This window comes from Periophthalmus magnuspinnatus, chromosome 24, assembly GCF_009829125.3.
Source record: "Periophthalmus magnuspinnatus isolate fPerMag1 chromosome 24, fPerMag1.2.pri, whole genome shotgun sequence".
In the NCBI taxonomy this organism is placed as follows: domain Eukaryota; kingdom Metazoa; phylum Chordata; class Actinopteri; order Gobiiformes; family Gobiidae; genus Periophthalmus; species Periophthalmus magnuspinnatus.
The window spans coordinates 10,479,783-10,499,745 of NC_047149.1; the positions used below are offsets into that span (position 1 = coordinate 10,479,783).

The 19,963-nt window shown below is 40.7% G+C and overlaps 2 protein-coding genes across 2 annotated transcripts; one reads left to right on the forward strand and one right to left on the reverse strand.

The window, feature by feature from the left end:
• Positions 1-209: 209 nt before the first annotated feature.
• On the reverse strand, positions 210-7,002 carry cep85l (centrosomal protein 85, like). Its single transcript, XM_033991434.2, has 11 exons — positions 6,820-7,002; positions 6,220-6,372; positions 4,928-5,679; positions 4,317-4,402; positions 4,106-4,220; positions 3,861-4,022; positions 3,350-3,502; positions 3,113-3,267; positions 2,466-2,583; positions 1,134-1,314; positions 210-582 (listed from the first exon to the last, which is right to left on the reverse strand). The coding sequence occupies exons 1-11, from the start codon at positions 6,851-6,853 to the stop codon at positions 440-442; spliced, it is 2,052 nt and encodes a 683-aa protein (XP_033847325.1). The 5' UTR covers positions 6,854-7,002; the 3' UTR covers positions 210-439.
• Positions 7,003-7,326: 324 nt separating this feature from the next.
• Positions 7,327-16,365, forward strand: mcm9 (minichromosome maintenance 9 homologous recombination repair factor). Its single transcript, XM_033991435.2, has 14 exons — positions 7,327-7,396; positions 7,751-7,928; positions 8,009-8,156; positions 8,681-8,787; positions 9,167-9,373; positions 12,492-12,573; positions 13,082-13,282; positions 13,372-13,497; positions 13,707-13,826; positions 13,902-14,076; positions 14,229-14,440; positions 14,872-15,072; positions 15,157-15,239; positions 15,598-16,365. Exons 2-14 carry the CDS (start codon positions 7,752-7,754, stop codon positions 15,757-15,759), a joined length of 2,001 nt encoding a protein of 666 aa, XP_033847326.1. The 5' UTR covers positions 7,327-7,396; position 7,751; the 3' UTR covers positions 15,760-16,365.
• Positions 16,366-19,963: the final 3,598 nt, after the last annotated feature.

Consider the following 19,963-nt stretch of genomic DNA (forward strand, 5'->3'; position numbering starts at 1 on the left):
CTAGTTGATATATTGCCTATTCTCTTTTTTAAATAATAAATAACATAAAATCCTAAATTAAACATTAAATAAAATCAGTAAATTACTTTAAAAAACCTAAAAATGCGAACAGATCAAATTGCTCACACACTGACACACAAATGACTGTAGCAGGTTTAATAATAGTTTTTAGCAATTTTTTTACATAGTAATTCTGCAGAATCAGAAAGGTAAGATTTAGAGGAGATTATGATAGACAAATATATGTGCAAAATATATTAGTTCTCTGTTCTCTTAGTGTTCAGGGAGCATTCACATTTTAGACCATCTTCAGGAGAATCTAGCTGGCAAATACCACAGTACAGTATCACCAGGGAGTGGATAAAGACACTCCAGTGTCTGGGAATTGAACCTAGGACCTTGTGGCTAGGACGGTAACCACTATGCCACTCTATGATCGTCAGTGCAGGGCAGGGGGCGGGGCCATACTCTTCCTCAACTCCTCAATGTCCTGCCTCAGCTGGGCCACCTCACGCAGCTTCATCATCAACTCTTCATCCTCTGGCTCTCTGCTGTCACTCTCTTCCATGGACAAACTCAGGGCTGAAAGAAAAACAAGTCAATGCAAATCAACTATATGAATCCATGGTCGATGAGAAAAAAATGTATAAAGATAACGTTTATTTTCAGGAGTAGATTAGCCACAGTTTGTACTAAAGTATGGTTAATTTTACAATATTTAATTTTATCTTTTTATATAAGTAGAAGGAAAAAAGGCTTTTGGGTAACTACAACTTGGTTACTGAGAAACAGTTTGGATGCAACTCAAAACTCAAAAATGCAAACCAACTCAAAAAGCCCCTTTGGGCCGGTGTTGAGATATAACATTGGTATTTCCAAAGGATAGACACAAAAATTACAAACAAATCCTATATGAATGACTCACTCACAGTGGGGAGAGTAACAAAGCCTTTACTACTACCTAAAATATTACTCAAGTAGGAGTAAAAGTATGTTGTCAGAAAACTACAAGAAGTATATATAATTTTAGAGTTAAATGCTTTTGTGTTAGTGTTTAGTTAAGTGTGTCTTCCTTATAATAGTTTCTCCACAATAATGTTGACTCGTCACACTCATAGGACAAATATACATACACTTGATTCCCAGCAGCACGGACAGGTTGGGCTCCTGTCCCTGGGCTCTCTGGGTCAGGATGGTGCCCAGGTTCTGGAGGTCCCTCACACACATGGACATGTCCCTGAGGAGCTGGCTCACTTCAGGCCTCTGCGACAGAGCCCGGGCTCGACCTGGAGTCTCCCCTTCTGTCTGCTGCTGCTGAGGCAAGAGATCAACACAGCATATTCATGGATTCAACTTCCTGTTATACAGTGCCATTTTGAGGACGACTGACCATTCAAAATATATAATACTTAGTTTTGAATTGTTAATTGCTATGGCTACGATCCTAACGTGTCATTATTCTGAAACCCATGGATAGGTAGAAGTTATTAACACACCTAATCAGAAAAATCTTACCATAGAACTCACTTTAGATCTGCTCTGGGAGAGTTGAACATATGAAAAATGATTTCATACAACCAATAACAATACAATACTATTCATTTGCTCTCCACACCTAAACTGAGTCTGAAGCCACAATTGTCCCATGGCACAGTAACTTCGCTGCTCGTACATAACCAAGGTCAGTGAAATTTTCTGCCCAAGGAGCCAACAGCAGTACACACTTGTGGGAACGGGGATCAAAACATCAACCTTTGGGTTTGTAAGTAAACGCTTTAACCGCTGAGTCACTGCCATCTCTTACTCTTTTCTTCCCAACTTTCAATATACTCTGTAAAGTTTTAGTCTTATTTTTGTGATTATATAATAATAATTTCCAGTCCTTCATATTAGTGTTCCCACCACCAGTTGTAGAGATATCTGCTCAATCAGCTCTTTCTGTTGATCAATCACTGAGGAAACATTAAACAAACAAGTCACTTTACTTTCATAGGCCCTTTACTTTCATAGAATTTGAGAACACTAGGTCTGTGGTCCTTAAGTCGTTTAGTCGATTAATAGCTCAATGGTGTCCTAGTCGACCAAAATTTGTATTTGTCGGCTAATTATTTTTATTTAAATTATAAAGAATTATTTCCACAAAAGCAAAAAGGAGAAAATAGGGAGTGGATTAGCAGAAGATTTAGCAATGAATTAAATTTGCCTTTTTCCATATAAATACACTTTTTCCTAGTACTGCATAAAGTCAACACTCTGTTGTAGTATGTAGCATTAGTGTTATAGTATTTTGAGTGCAGTTACATGGTCAGTTCACAGAGATAGTAGAGCTTTTGCCATGTCCCCTTTTTAGTTGACTGACTGACAGGAAAAGGGAGATACTGACCAAGAATTTGTTTAGCTGACAACAGTCCTAGAGAATCGAGTATACATTGTTTGTGTGTGTGTGTGTATGTGTGTGGTATTGCCTTGCTGCTGCAGTCCTGCTGCTCTAACAGCTCGGTCTTCTCGTTCTGGAGCTTCTTTGTGTCAGTCACAGGCACACGCACCCCATCCTCCAGGCACCTCTGTACCTTCTGCTGCAGACTACAACATAAAAACAACATTATTGACATTAGTAGTTATAGGTGTATTACTCACAAAAAAACAACAACTAAAAACTAAAAACAAAAACATAATTAAAACAATGTAATACAATTAATCTCAGAACACATTTAGTCTTTTGATTACCACCAAATCTAAACCAGCTCCCATTAGGCATTGCAGTTTTTTAACACGCAAATCAGCAGACTTGTTTTCTTTATTAAGTCATTTTAGATGAATACTGCGATTTAAAATGTGCAAATTATAACATAATGATCCACGGGTGGCAAAGATTATAGCTGTGTAGCAAACCCAAGCACAACAGGTCTTCTTTAAACTAAAATTAGAGCTGCAGTCTACCTTGTGTATCACTAGAAAGAGTCCTTGAACCTCTATTTGAGATACATATTGGTGTGGAGTGTGAAAACTATTATTACATATACTATTCAAATTGACAACACTATATAGCTATCTAGACATCACAAATTTGATACAAACCAAGAAATAACCATAGATAAGATGAGTTCTTTACCTGTGTACAGATGCTATGAGCTCATTCTCCCTCTTGCTCTGCTGCTCAATCTGAAGATACTTTTCTCTCAGGAGCTCTTGTCCTTCTTCGAGGCTCTTCTGTAACCAGGACACACTCTGCTCCATCTCTTTTTCTCTCTGTTGGACCTCTTTCAACTGAGCCCAAAGTGAGAAAAAAATATGGTTTAGTCTTCATGCATGTCTCAGGACACTGAAGACCTTTCTGGTTGATGTTTACCTGTTGGCTCTGGCCCTGCACCTCTGTGAGCGTGGGCAGGTCGGCAAGGTAGCACTCCAGGGTTTCCACGCGCTGGTGTCGCTCCAGTTTCTGTTCACTCTCTCTGGCACACTTCTTCTTTAGGCTGCAGATGTACCGGTCTCGGGTCTGGATCTGAACAAGGTAGTATCAGTTATGAAATACATTGAATGTAAACAGAAAAGTCAGACATTACTTATAATACTTTGGTACAACAAAACACATAGTCAACCAACTGATTGACAGGACTCGCACACACACCACATTCATGCCACTGGTGCCCCATTGTGGCACCTGATATTCCCAGTGGCCTCCCATCCATGTACTAACCAGGCCCAGCCCAGTTTAGCTTCTGAGATTTGACAAGCTCAGGCATTGACAAGGAAGTTTGGCCACAAATGCAGAAAACAATCCACTTTAGTCTCTCTTGGCAATGTAATATTGCCACAAATGTCAAGTGTTCTTTTGATTCAGAGCCCTAGGATACTTGTACCTTATCGTCCATTTTGCATATGTCTTCTGTGTACTTCTGCGTGACCTGCTTGAACACATTTTTCAGATGGAGTAGTTCCATTTCTGCTGCACTCAGTTTCTGGCTCAGATCCTTATCACAGAGGGTGTAGGAAGCTTGTTTGCCTGGCAGCCCCACTCTGTCCTGTAGGGATATCACATGTGTTATCAATGGAAGCAGGAGATGTTTTATTAAAGAGGGCCTATAACCTTTCAGATGGATCAGACCTTGTTGTAGATGTAGGACTCATCGAGTCTGCCCCTGTGGCTCTGCTGGACCTGCTGCACCCGGAGCTCATTCTCTGTGATCCGGGCCTGGAGCTGCACAATCTGCTGCTTCTGCCTGAGGGACACGCAACCACAGATAAAGATATTAACTAACACTAACTTAACTATGTTAACAAATACATTCCCAATAATAACGTTTAGCAGACAGTACCAATCTATCTCCTGCTCCCTCTGTCTCAGCAGCCCCTCCTGAAACTTCACTAGACCAGGAACGGGCCCCGGACTGCCCTTCGTCATCTGAAAAAAGATCATAGCCATTTAGTATTAAGCACTTACAAGTACATTATTGCAACTGAATACTTTTACTTTGTACTTGTACATACAAAGAATATGCAAAGTCAACAGATTGTGATTTAAAAAAAAACCTAGATTCAACAGTATAATTGATCGGGTTTTGTGTTAAAGAGTGACCTAAAATGCTATTCAAATTGAGTTTTAAAAATAAGTAGCATTTTTCATGCATACTTTGTACTTTGACTTAATTTTGCCAGCAGTCCTTGTACTTGAACAAATTTTTAGCCATGCAACTTTGAATAAAAATTTCCTGTATGCTTTCCACCACTGGTATTAGTCTATGATCTCTTTGGCAATAGATTCCAATGTCTTATCATATTTATTCATTGGAACTGTATAGCAGCCTATCACAACATGTTGCCATTGACACTTTTAAATTAGGGCTGGGTACACACTTATTTACTTCCAATAATATGAAAACAGAATATGAAAAGACTATAGTATTTCAGGGTGTGTTAATTCTCTTACATGCTTCAGTCCTGACTTGAGTGAAGGGATCCCTGGTTGCCTGTTGAGCTTGTCCCCATAATTCTCGGCTGCGTCATGCTTTCCCACCTCAAACTTGGGCTTGTAGGCTAACTGCTCACTCAGCCACATCTGCGTCCTCACTTCAGGCTGTAGCGGGTAATCGAAGGGGGGCTGCTCGCTTAAACTGCGACTGCATAGGTCTTGTGGAGACGTGAAGCCGGTGAACAGGTTGTGTTTGATAGGAGAGGAGAAGGCTGAGGCGCTCCTGTGTAATGTCCGATCTGATTCTACATTGGTGGACTTCCGGCTCAATTTGTAGTAATGACATGGCCCTGAACCTGGGGAGCGCAGGAGGGAGCTATTGCATCGAAGCGAGGACGTCAAAGGAAGGTAGAAATCTGTTTTGTTGGCGCTTGTGTCCTTTTTGAAACCTTTGAGCAACCCCCTGTCCAATGAACCTTGCAAGTCAATGTTCTTAGTGTTGCTATAGGTACGCGTGGAGTCGTAAACCGCCCATGACGACAGCTTGTTGAGAGATGAACTTTTTCGGATGGGTTCCTGGTTGTTCTTCTTCGCGTGGGTGCTGGGAGATGAAGAGGAGGTGAGCTGCTGACAGGTTTTGTACCACTGCGCTGTGTTCTGCTGTTGGGCGGAGAGCTGGTCGTATGAGCGGGTCAGGGACAGAGGCCTGAGGGACGTGGGGGACAGGCCGGAGACGAGCAGAGAGTGGGGCTGCAGAATGGAGGACACATCTGGAGGAATACACCACACACAGATATGGTTGTATGTGAGGGATACTTCATTTGATTAAATTATTTTTTACAATATTTTAAGCCAAAGGTGTTCTGTGTAACTTTTCTAGTGGATGGTCTGTCACCTACATGACTATTGCTTTGCCTGGAAAGTTCCACAATATTGCATTAAAACTTAACTTTCTTCATGGAGACAAGCATGTGACGTCACCGGACCAAGTTACAGGTCAAATATAATGAGAGGGAAGACTGCTGACAATAGAAATGCATGTTTTGAAGGTATTTCTTATAAGCAGTAACACCTACAATTGGAATAAATGCAAGATATAAAGTTTTAATGGAATACTGTGAAACATTCCAGGCAAAGCATTAAAATGCCCATGATGACAAGCAGAAAAGTACATCTTTAAATGCCTTCCATTCCAATAGTTTCTGTTGGTTTAGTTCAAAGAATGTAAAAATGTAATCCACTTTTTTGGTGCACAGTCTTGAAACATTTTTAACTGTACATATAGAATCAAATAGTAAAAACTGTGGTACCCTCCACACTGTCGGAGCTGTAGGTGTAGAAGCCCGTGTCTCCACTGTCAGAAAGGGAGCTGGCTCTGCGGCCGGATGTCCTGCTGCGAGGGGCACGGCCTGGAGTGCTGGGGCCGGACAGGAGCTCTGTGGACCCTCCATGACTGCTGCAGCCTGAACAAGAGCAAAGGGCTTCGCTTAGATTGTATCACTGCTGCATAGGCTTTGGAACAGGCGTTAAAATGTGTCACAAAAATGTTACTGTGATAACGCAATCAAGAAACAGCTGCTATTTATTTGCAGTTCATTAGAATCTAAAAGGTGAATTTAACAGAACTAATAGTTTATAGCTAGGCCTATGCTCAAATAATTCTTGGTAAAGCATTAAGAGAAGAGTTAGCCTATTCCCCGGAATGTGGTAGTGATGTAACAGACTAGCCTACATATAAATATCATCAGAGCCACATGCCAGCTCTTCTGTAGCTCCACAGCCATAATGAAGTCATGCACGCTTCAAATGCAACAAATAACCTGATATATTTCATGCAGGATTATGGAAAATGTTGCTAGCATTATTAGCTTACCACTCGGATGACCAAGCACCAATAGCTTACTACTGACCTGTTTTGTTCACGTCTGCTCCAATTCTCTCCATGTTCTTATTCGAGTAAAACAGTTTCCCAGGACAGAGAGGGGTTATGTAACGCGCATTTCTTTAGATGTTGGGCATACCACAGACGCGTGGAGGAAGCGGGATGCCCTCCCTGAGCTACTCGGATGCAGGAGGATGCGCAGCATCAGCAGCACGAGCCGCGACGCACTGCTCTCTGAAGGCACCAGGGGGCGACGACCGCGCGCATTGTCAAAAAGGTCAGAGAAGAAAGAATGCACTTTATATTTTTCCCAAACGTTTTCCTTACAGGGTGCTCTTCTCCAGGGAGCCGTTTATTCCAAAAGTGTAATTATTATCTTCGTGTGACAAACGATTTCAGTTTAGTTTTTCTAACCTATATTGTTCATATTCCCTTCCTAGGAATTATTTAAAGCGGGTGGACGATTCAAATTATAACTTGAATTCAAAACTCAGGGTTTAAACATCTCGTATGCCGATTGTTTCTACCCGGGAAACACAAGACAGCTGTGGCAACAAGAACATGTGATTCTTTATCATCTCTAGATATTTAACATTATCCTGCAGGTAAATTGATAGTAAGGTCACAACTACTAACGTAACGCTAACTTGTTTAAAGGTGCACTGCATATGTAAGTGGTGGAGGGTCTGTCCTCTGCGCGGTTCATTGGAGATGATATTGAACTGCCTGCAATGTTTTACAGAATGACATGTTTACCTGTCCTGCATTTAAACTAAACGTTTAACACTTTCGTTGAACGTGTTGACAATATCTTATCCCTGGATGTCTCAAAATTTACATCATGTTTGTATGTGTTTTTAAAAGTTACATCGTACACCTCAGATGACCTGCTGTTGTTAACATTCTGAACCTGCTCTCAAAGGAACATCAACTTTATGCCTTTTGTGACTCTTCAATAGCATGGCCCAGGGTGAGAGGCTGAGCTCAGAGGAGGAGGCCCTCATCCGCAGCGTCTTCAAGAACTATGTGCTGGAGCATCACTCTGAGGATATCACCCAGGTCATCACCGAAGCTGACGTGCACACTCACCATCCCATAATTGTCAATGCCATGAACCTATTTGAAGCAAACATGGAAGTAAGACCTCGTTAAAACCTTTGCTTGCCTTTATATTCCATAAATTTGCTGTTTTATTGAATGCTTTATTTTTTATACAGGTTGGGGACTATTTTAATGTGTATCCCAGGGAAGTCTTGGTTCTTTTTGACGAAGTTTTACAACAAACTGCTCTGGAGCTTTCAAGAAATGGCCAGCAGAGGGGAGCAGAGCAGAGCCCAATGTGCACACTTCATGCCCGGATCTCAGGTGAGTGCCAAACTACCTAAGATGCCTTTAATTGTTGATTTGCTGTAAAAGGAAGTGGAAGCTGTGTTTTCAGAGGTGTTGGTTGCTTATGTGCATTTTTACTCATACAATATCTTTAATTTCTAAGTTTCGTTGTCATTTTTGTTCATTCTATATATTCTGTTGAATTGAAGTACGTGTAAGTGTTTTTGCCATTGTTTGACAGTTTGCTTAATAATACCTATTTGTGTTATTAAAACAGTTGGGAATATTTTTCTTTTACATTTTCTGGATTTGTTTTGCCAGTAACAGATTTAAGGGGTTGCGTTTCAAAGTGGGTGTGGGTGATCTGTGTAAGTTCTAGTAGAGGTTTCCCAAAATTTGTTTATGTTTTTACATGTCCAAAATACATGACTGTGGTGTGCCTTTTGTCCAACACATTGTTGCCAGCATTCACAAGATGCTTTTTCCTTTTATACTTATTTTGTATTACAGGGGGTTTAAAATAGTGATTACTTCATTTGTATTCATATCTCTTTTTGTAGGTTTACCTGTATGCCCTGAGCTCACCAGAGACACTATCCCTAGATCCAGAGATGTGGGTCATTTTCTCTCAGTCACTGGCACAGTCATTCGAACTAGTGATTCTAAGGTGGGCCGAATAAGATTAACTTCACTCAGTTACTCAAGTGATAAAATTCTGGCTACATGTTTCACACAATAACCATATTAACCATATTATTTGAGTTTAAATATAATTAAAATTGTTTTATTTCCCAGACATCCATCAGGTGTCCAAGTACCACCTGATGGAGCTTGTGTGTCACAGTTTGAGAAATACTTTTCTTTTTGATCCAATTACACATTTATTATATTTCACTTTACCACAGGATAGTTTTCAAAGGAAGTCCTCTATTAACATAATCCTATAACCCTGTAATGTGACTTGCATGTAATGTCTGTGGGTAATGGTTAGGATATGAAGTGGAAATCATTTATGTTTTTTGCTTTTCCTCTTTTTCCATTGAAAGGTTCTAGAGTATCAGCGCGACTACATGTGTGCTAAGTGTCGTTACGTTTTTCAAGTCAGTGCTGAGTTTGACCAGTTCTACACTTTTGTCCCTCCTGTGGCCTGTCCCAACCCTGACAGCTGCGAGTCCCACAAATTCAGCTGCCTCTCTGGGGACACAGAGCCCGCTGCCTGCAGAGACTACCAGGAGATCAAGATCCAAGAGCAGGTACAGCAATAGGTTGCATTGACGGGCAAGTGCATATGTAACTCTTTGTGAGATTCATTGTTTTTTTGTTTTTTTTTCAAAGAAATATCCAAAATGGAAAGCCACAAACATAGAACGATCCATGTTAATCTTATGGTTTGTCTGATTTACAATAACGCCTTTAGAGTTGTGCAAAATTTCTACAAAGGCCCAGTAATTACAGAGATATTAACCATATTAAAAAAGACAGTTAAACAAAGCAAATTCTACCATAGAATTCTGACCTGACCTCCAGCTCAGTTTAAACTATAGGGATCCTAGACTGTTGTGATCTTGTGAATGCAGCCGATTACTCCTGACAAATCCAGATTCAGGGTTACACTTTATCGTAACTAGGTATACTATACTGAACCCCATAAAGAAATATGTACGATGCATTTGACCTTCAATGCCACCTGTCGGGGGCAGTGGACGTCTTAATAAAACCTGTAGGAGTGTCATGGTCATAACATATTAGGCAATTTTTAAGATTAGTATATAGTAGTGTAAAATTGAACAGTATAGCTTCCCTTATGTGATGTTTGTGCAATTTTCCAAACCTAAATTGGAAAGTGTTGTAAATTGTAATAAAACATAATTTATAAGTAATACACAGGTATGAACAATGGAAAATATGGTGTGTGCACATAATACATACACATACATAATACAGTTATTTGAAGATACACAGAAAATCAGAGTCAATATTTGAGCCAATTTAATATTTATTTTTGCTTTTGAACCAATGTAATATGTATTTTCCAATCCTCGCAACTATTTCATAAAGTAGCTGCAAGGATCGGTCCTTCCTCGGTAGGCAAAATGGGATTATGATCAGATTTCTAGAGTTCTAAGACTATTAAACTGACAAACAGCAAAATAATCTTACAGGTCCAGAAATGGGATAATAATTTGATTTTATTGTGCATGTGAACAAAGCCAGTGATTGGCATTTCGAAGTCTGGTGTTTTCCATTTTCAGCTGTGCAATCTCGTCAGCAAAATCAAGACTTTTCAGTAACTGTGCTGCCAACTTGTCCTCCAGCTCTTCTGTAACTGCAAAAATGTCTCTCTGAAAGTCTGTGAAGTTATCTCTTGCACAAGCTTCCAGTTTCTCATTTTGGATTCTCAGTTGATCTTCCAGACGTGACATTTTATGTTGAAGTTTGGTGTTTTCCAGCTTCAGCCATACAGTCTCGTCAGCAGAATGAAGACGTTTCAGTAACTGTGCTGCCAACTTGTCCTCCAGCTCTTCTGTAACTCCAAAAATGTCTCTTTGAAAGTCTGTGACGTTCTCTCTTGCACAAGCTTCAATTTTCTGATTTTGGATTCTCTCTTGATCTTCTAGACTTGAGATTTTATTTTGAAGACTGGTGTTTTCAAGTTTTAGTTGATAAATCTCTTCAATGTAATCTTGAGTTGTTATTTCTTGAGGCTCCAACCTCTTCAGATCTTGAAAAGCTAGAGTTTGTCTTTCAAAGTCGGACACATTTTTCTGGGTATCATGATGTTTCAACTGCATCATTTCTCCAGAGCGACTGTTCCTGTCCTGTTGAACGTTGGTATACTCCTCATTTTGTTCAGTTTGGATTTTTAAGTTCTTTTTTAAATCCATACCAACAAAATCCTTCAGCTTGAAATTTTCATTTTTGGCTTCTTGCAGTTCTTGTTTCAGAAGACCAATTTCATTTTCAAGTGAATATATTGCTGCATTGAGGTTCTGATTTGCCAGTTTGAGATGATTACTTTCCTCTTTTTGGATGCAGAGATTTTCTTCCAGATCCCAAATCGTTTTCTTATAGATTTCCACTTGGCTGAGGTTTGTGTGGTTACGTTTACAGCTCTCTTCTGTCGCCTGAAGATCGTGGACCACCATCCTCAGCTGTGAATTCCACCTCTGAGATTCACACAATGCTTCTTTAAGCTGAGCGATCTCCGCTTCATATTTGTCTCTTTGGGTGTTCAAATCTTGGTTCATAACACTTATGAGCTTCTTGTGATTGTCCACTATCATTTGGAGGTCCACCACGTCTCCTTGGGTCTCCTGGTTCAGCTCTCCAAGCTCTCCGTTTTCCACTTTGAGGCGCTGTAACTCCTTTTTCAGCTTGCTTTGCTGAATATTCTGCAGCCCTCCTCTGACCTTCGACTTGACCATGCCTGTGTATTTGGTGACTTTCTTGGTCAGTTTGGAGAACTTACTGGGATTTTTTTGGTCTTTTCTGTCTCGGCCACACACATTCATATCTGTCTCCGCTGAGTTGTCATCGCAGAGCAAAAGTTCAGAATAATCCCAGTCCTCTACACTTGGCTGACACAAGAATGGTAAAACGGACTGGGGATCCTCAAACTCTGATATGAATTCCTCTTGGAAAATTGTGTTTATGTCTTCCATTTGTTATCTTCTTTAAGTTATATGAAGATGTTGAAAGAGTTTGTAAGCTAAAATGAGTAGCAACTATTCTTTCGTCTGCTGTCTCTCTGCTGTGACTTTCTCTGTCGCGTCTGCAGTATTTGTTATATCAAATAATGAAACTGTTCAGTACTAAATCTCCAGCAACTTTGTGTCAAAGCTGCGAGTGATGTCATATAGTCGTCGTCATGGAGACCGAATAGAGCTGCATGACACCAGTCGACCCAGTGTCGTCATGACGATAGAGGAATTCTATGTAAAGTCTACATTCATCATTACATGCTAGAATACCCGTAATTTAAATTACATCTAGGTTTTCATGTTTTCTAATTATTACTTGGTTTGATGGGATAGTACCTGTGGTAGAGAAATTTTTTGCCAAGTCTACAATCATAACATTCTAGACTGCCCATGATTTAAACTATATATGACAGTTTTTTGTAATTATTATTTTGTTTGGTGTGAATAGCATAGTACCTGCGGTAAGACTAAATAATAATCATTGATTTCTGTCATGCCATATGCTTCCCATGTCCAATCAGGAAGTGACAATTTATAAGGTAAATTGTCTGAATTATTCTTAATAAATAATAATTTCATGCTTTATTAAAGCTAATTAAGGTGTAATTATTATAAATTGGTACCAGATTTAGTGTAAACCCCTGTGTTGGACATATTTATGTCACTACAGGTCCAGCGGCTGTCAGTGGGCAGTATTCCACGCTCCATGCTCATCGCTCTGGAGGATGATTTGGTGGACTCTTGTAAATCAGGTAAAATTATATTATCGATGCAAAACTTTGTATGAATCGTTAGAATATTAGTGAATACATGCTAAAGTAAAATCATTAAGCTTTTTAAAATTAGGTTTGTGCAAATGGAGAAAAAAGCCAAAGCCAAGCCAATTACAAAGATCGTATAGCTAGGTTAAGCAGAAAAGACAATGGAACTACATAGACCCTGAACCTTTGCTTTTATTCAGTGCAGCTGACATGAAGGAATAACTTCAAATGTAGCACTTTGAATTACTTTGTGTATGAATTGTGCTATAAAAATAATCTTGCCTTGCTTTTAATGCATTGCATTTTTACAATAGTGGAAAGCCTCAAAAAAGCACTTTTTTTTTCTTTTCCTTATTCAAAAATTGTATATTTTGGGATTTCACAATTGGACCCATTACCCAAATTGTGATTTCTTTTGCGATGCAGCTCTTATCGCAGCGCATTGCTGCATGCCTAATCGATTACAGTGACTGGTAGCTTGCTTGTCTTTTCTTTCCAGGAGATGATGTGACTGTCTATGGAATTGTGTGTCAGCGCTGGAAGCCTTTCACTGAGGGCTCTCGTTGTGACGTGGAGCTCATCCTTAAGGCCAACCACATCGAGGTGAACAACCAGCACACGGCCATCTCTGTGCTGCTGGAGGAGGCCCACAGGGACATGGAGGACTTCTGGGACACTTACAAGCTCAACCCTCTGGCTGGTGAGAACTTTAAGGCCCATCCATATGGTACTACTGTATATGGTGGATACTATTGGGGAGTTGGTTTGTAACGTGTTTCTTTTCTGTAGGTAGGGACCAGATCTTGATGAGTTTTTGCCCACAGATATTTGGGATGTATGTGGTGAAACTGGCTGTTGCTATGGTGATGGCTGGAGGGGTACAGAGGATAGACTCTACAGGAGGCAAAGTTAGAGGTACCGTTCTGTATCTGGTCTTTTTTTCTGATCATTATACAAAAGTCTGGATACACCTTCTCATTCTTGTCTGGGTCAGGAAATATCAAGATTGTGTAAAGCAGTGATCAAAGCAAAGGCTGGCTGTTTTGAAGAATCTAAAACATGTTTTGATGTTTACTATATTCCGTAGGTGTGTATTCATAGTTAAACAATTCTGTCTTTTCTAGGAGAGTGCCACATGCTTTTGGTGGGCGACCCGGGTACAGGGAAGTCTCAGTTCCTTAAATATGCAGCAAAAGTCATGCCTCGCTCTGTGCTCACAGCTGGGATTGGGTCTACAAATGCAGGTATGCCCTTGTAATAATGCTAGTTTCCCCCCGTTAAATATGATGTCAATGTTGGATTTATTATTGTTCTTATAGGCCTGACTGTAGCAGCTGTAAAGGATGGGGGAGACTGGCACTTGGAGGCGGGAGCTTTGGTCTTGTCCGATGGGGGCTTGTGCTGCATAGATGAATTTAACAGTATCAAAGAACATGACCGCATCAGCATACATGAGGCTATGGAGCAGCAGTCCATCAGTGTTGCCAAAGCTGGGTACGACATGCCACAAACATTTGCTTTTAAAGTATGGTTTACAGTTTTGTGTATTTTGTTATGTCCATAATATTATTTGTATATTGTAATTATAATGTGTTTGCAACCCTGGTAATGTTATACTTAGTAGTACTTAAAATGTCTCCTTCCAGTATGGTGTGTAAGCTGAACACCAGAACCACCATCCTGGCAGCCACCAACCCCAAAGGCCAGTACGACCCTGCCCAGTCCCTGTCAGAGAACGTGGCCCTGGCCAGCCCTCTGCTCAGCCGCTTTGACCTGGTGCTGGTTCTATTGGACAGCAGGAACGCAGAGTGGGACCGCACCATCTCCTCATTCATCTTGGAGGACAGAGGATGCCCAGGTGCTGCTCTTCTGTCCTATGTCACTTACTAGTATATCAAGAAGCACCATCATGGACGAGTGACCATTTGATTTAATAGTTCACTCTAAAGATAATGTATAGTGTGATCTATAGAGTTGTTAAGTGTGATGTCAGTACCAGGTCCAAGACAAACTATATTGTGGCAAAATAAAAAAACAAACAAAAAAAACCAGCTAGGACAGCTGTGAAGTTGCCTGGTGGGCCCGAAAGTGACGCCATTACTTAACAACTCTATATTCACAAAGTGGCTTGTTTTAAGAATGTTTTTCTTTACTAAGTATAAAGTATGTAATAAAAAGCACAATATATTTTAAGGTGCACTATGGAAAGTCAGGCACCTGTTTGTCTGATAATGGCTGTTACAAAATATTATGTTGTTATTGATCACCAACGTCTTGGTGCATGTTCAGGACAGCCTGCAGACTCATCCAGCCTGTGGCCTATAGACAAGATGAAAGCATACTTCTGTTTGATTAAACGACTGCAGCCCCAGCTCTCACAGGATGCCAACAGAGTCCTGACCAGTTACTACCAACTGCAAAGACAGAGCCAAGGACGCAACGCCCGCACCACTATCCGTATGCTGGAGAGCCTGAGCCGATTGGCCGAAGGTAGGACAGGCATCTACCATTTGTTTATAGACATTTGATATTAGACATTAGAACTAAATGTAACTTCAATTTACCACCCCACAGCACATGCCAAACTCATGTACAGGGAGACCGTCACAATTGAAGATGCTATCATGGCGGTGTCTGTCATGGAGTGCTCTATGCAGGTATCGAATTGATGTTCTGCTTTTGATTGCAGCATATATTATTTCGCAGCAATAGCCTCTAATAGTGATGCCATTATTCAAATTGTTAGTTGAAAGAATTTCAAGCCATAAGATTAATATGGCAAGTTTGTTGAGCCAATTCTTAATCAATAATGATTAAGATAATATATGATTAAGATCAATAATGATTCGATATTTGTGGATCATAAATTTGGATATTTCTTCCAATATCTCCCATAGAGTTTTATAGGCCCCTGAACTATTTCCTATTGACCACCAAGTTTAGAACACTGATATAAAATAATTTCTTGATAATTGTGCGAAACAACTATTAATACTTCTTTGTTCTTGACTCTAGGGTGGCGCTCTTCTTGGGAGTATGAATGCATTACTGACATCTTTCCCTGAGGATCCCGTGGAGCAGTACAGGACTCAGTGCCAGCTCCTGTTAGAGGGACTCCACCTGCCCCAGCTGCTGCAGAAAGAGATGGACAGACTTTTAGCACACGCAGGCAGCTGAGGAACTTATGCATTTATACAGACATTTTATATGAATTTACAATAATCTGTGGTATTTTTACTCCTTATTTTAAATTTTATATATCATGACATAGTGTAAATAAACTGTACACTGTTTGATTAAGTCTGGGGGTTGAGCCGTGGGGAGTGTGTGTATTTTTTTGGTGCGGATTCTGCTACATGCTTTTCTCTATGGAAATGTTATTTTTTTGATTGGAATGTTCCACACTATGGTATTAGACATATCTATATATCATTTATTTTCTTATGTTTCCTATTGTTAAAAAACACCTTGATGAACATTTATTCCTATTGTTAGTGGCTTGCCTCTCCGCAGACCTGACCTGTACGACCTGAAGATAGATGGGTTTAATGCCATACTGTGAACCATTCTAGGCAAAGTAATAGAGCCTTGACCAGAAAAAATATCAGATGATCATGTAAATTAAGTCAGTTCTTCTCAATAGCCAGGTCTTAGTTATTGCATTCAGACAACACTTCTGTTTGAGATGGAAAGCACAAAAAACATTATGCCGTTCTATGTGCATATAATGGAGGAACTGTATACATTTGAGTATGATTTACAAAGGAAGATTGATCCATCTGTTTAGGGCTACAAAATTAATAAATCTGTTAATCTTATGGTTTGTCTGATTTACAATAACGCCTTTAGAGTTGTGCAAAATTTTGTACAAAGGCCCAGTAATTACAGAGATATTAACCATATTAAAAAAGACAGTTAAACAAAGCAAATTCTACCATAGAATTCTGACCTGACCTCCAGCTCAGTTTAAACTATAGGGAAAATGGAGTCCGTTGCGCTATACACGTTCAAATGTTCGTACTGGTTTACCTCATCTACAACAGAGCAACATGAAACTGTTAAATCTGAATAAAGATCTGTACAGTGTGTTTGATGATTAAAAAGGAGTTACATGGAATAAAGGAATGTAGAGTTATTGCTAGACAATAAGAAAATATTATTATCATGAGAAATTATTACTTCAATAAGAATAATGTAAGAATGCTCGTTTCTATTGTAAGCGACAAAGACCAAGAGACTGAAACATAAAGTCAGAAGGTTTAATGAGTTGCACACAGGTAATGTGGACAATGAAGCAACGGACTCTGAGGAAAGGACAGAAGAGAGTCCTGAGACGTGCACAACATCTTCATGAGTTCCGGTACATTCCATAGGTCTGCGCCCCTCGTGGGCACGTGTCATTTACTTTCGTGTTAGTAAATCAAGACACTAGCTTGATGTAGCGCTGCACTGCTAGAAAATACCTTATAATAATCAGATGAAAAGAACTGGCACGGCATAGAAGGGAAACAGTGCCCTCTACTGTTATTAAAGTGGTGTAGCCACTGGCCAAAATACTGAACCATTAAACTGCAATATCCCACTATATATACAACTAATCAGTGTTCTCTGGTTTATAGACTATGAATGTAGAAATGATATTGTTACCTCTGTCTCTGTTATTACGTTTTCACAAGGTATATTTTGTTTAAGTTATGAAGTAGCTACAATTGAGTAAAAAAATCACCTCGAACGTTATATTTGCCTATTGATATTCAATCTAAACAGAAAGAAACGGCTGTGACGACGACATCTTGACTTTTTTTTCTATTAAATAATAAATCATTAAAAATAACGTACGTAATGTACGTATCGTACGCTCAAAGACAGCGGTGGAAGTGCGGTCCATGGTGTAGACCTGTCCCACTTCAGCAAGATGGAGGGCGGCTACACTGAGGAGGGCAGATTCTCGACCGGAACCTTGAAACTACACTTTTGAAGAGTACTTCGAAAGGACCCTTGAAGGGTGCATTTGGCGAATTGGGACACAGCCACTGTTAGCTATCAGCGGATGAACGCACTTGGCTCTTTTTGGGAGAGGGCCTGACCCCGTGAGTCACAGCTCTAATCCTCTTGTCTATTCACTGTATGGTACTATTATTCCTGATTTATGTTTATTTATTATCCTGATCATATTTATTCCATTCTGGGGCATGTATCTGCGCCACTTTCACCTGGGTCTACTGGAGCAAAGAGCAGTAGTCTGGATGAAAGTGGACTAAAAGCAGTTAGTAGTGACAGTAATCCTGTGATAACTAAATGTAATCTTAGTTTGCTTAAAAAAAACAAAAACTGCTAAATCGTTATAGATCATATTTTACAGGCTGTTATAGATGACGCAATAGCACAACTCACTAATGAGCTGCATATAAAATTTAATTTTATTCTGTTGCTATTTTTTTTAATCACCCTTGCGTTTATATAGATTTCAAAATGACAATATCTTAAACATATGTTCATTATACGTGAAGTTTAGATAAGTTAAGGTGAACTTTGACCTACTCACTTCAAAGGTCAGTATTGTGCGCGTGAGAAAACCAGTGCTCCGCTCGCGAGCGCTGTGAGGATGCGCTGAATGCAGTTTCTTTGCAGGTACTGGGTACCTCTGTGCATAAAAGCACTGTAACATGTCTTCACTCTGCAAATATAGTTGACCTAAAACATGACAAATTCACTATATTAGTTCAGGGTAATACATTAGAGTTAGATAAATAATCAAAATACTGTTGATCAAAATCACTGTTGATCTAGTACTGCAGACATGTTAGACACTGAGAGGCCAGAATAACTGGGTTAAGCCAACTACCAATGTATTATTTCAAAACATTCACACGCATTTGGGTTTATTAAAACATAACAAAACAGTATCTTCTAATTTAACATGTATGCAAAGAGCTCAACAATTGCTGTTTTGCCATGTGCGTTCAGGTTTTGGCATAAACTGAAATTTTAGAAACCAACATGAGAAGCGTTTTGGTCTCTACAGTTTTGTCATTTTGGTTCCTTCTGTTGGGTTTGCTGTATGCTGGTATGTGAGCCCTGTTTGTACCATCAGTGTCTGACACAAATGTTTCTCTCCACAGATCTGTGTGAGACAAAGCCCAGCTCTGCTCCGGACGTCCAGGCCTCCTGCACACGTCCTCACATCAGGAGCTAAGTCCTCACACACTCTTGCACATACAGACATACACATTTACACAAATACACACACACGCCTCCGCCTTGCCTACCTCCGCCGTGTCCCTCCTTGCTACCCTCGCTATGCCCCTACCCGCCACTTCCGCTATGACCCTCCCCGCTACCCCCGCCATGCCCACCTCTGCTGCCCCCGCCATGCCCCTTCCCACCGCTACGGCTACGCCCCTCCGTGCTGCTCGTGCTATGCGCCTCTCTACTCGTGCTAAGCTGCGCCGTATACGTCTTGCTGAGGCCCGCGTTGCTCCACATGCTAAGATCCACCCTGCTCCTTCTGCGATGCCCCTCCCTGCTCATCTTGCTAAGCTGCTCCATATTCGTCTTGCTAAGGCCCCCGTTGCTCCTCCTGCTAAGGTCCTCCCTGCTCATCGTGCTAAGATCTTCTCTGCTCATTGTGCTAAGGTCCTCTCTGCTCATCGTGATATGGTCCTCTCTGCTCATTGTGCTATGCCCCTCCCTGCTGCTCAGGTGATCCGTATTCATGTTGCTAAACCCCGTGTTGCTCCCCCTCCTGAGGTCTTCCCTGTTAGTCCTGCTATGCTCCTCCCCGCCGCTCCCGCCATGCCCCTCCCCGCTGCTCCCGCCATGCCCACCCCGTCCACTCCCGCCATGCCCACCCCGTCCGCTCCCGCCATACCCACCCCCATTGCCCCTGCCATGCCCTTCCCTGCTGCCCCCTCCATTCCCCTCCCTGCTCCTCCCTCTAAGCCCCTCCGTATTCGTCTTTGTAAGGCCCGCCCTGTTCCTTATGCTAAACCCCGCGTTGCTCCTCCTTCTAAGGCCCTCTCTGCTCCTCCTGCTAAGGCTCTCCTTGCTCCCTTTGCTACGCTTGCGGCTGCTATTGCAGGGGCCCTCAGATCATCCATGTCCCGTTTTCTGTCATTTCTGACTCCACAGATGCCAACTAACTACGACACTGTATCATAATATACATAAGTGTTTTGTTGTAAATAGTGTGATTCTTGTGTTTTAGTGTGAAATAAAAAACAAAAAAAACAAAACAAAAAAACAATTAAGAAATCTGCCAAAATATGCCTGATGTTAAGTATAGTGCTGTGTGTATTAGTGATCATTCTGTGATTTCTGTTGTAAATAGCATGTAAATAGTGTGGTTCTTGTGTTTTAGTGTGAAGCAAGCAAACAAAAA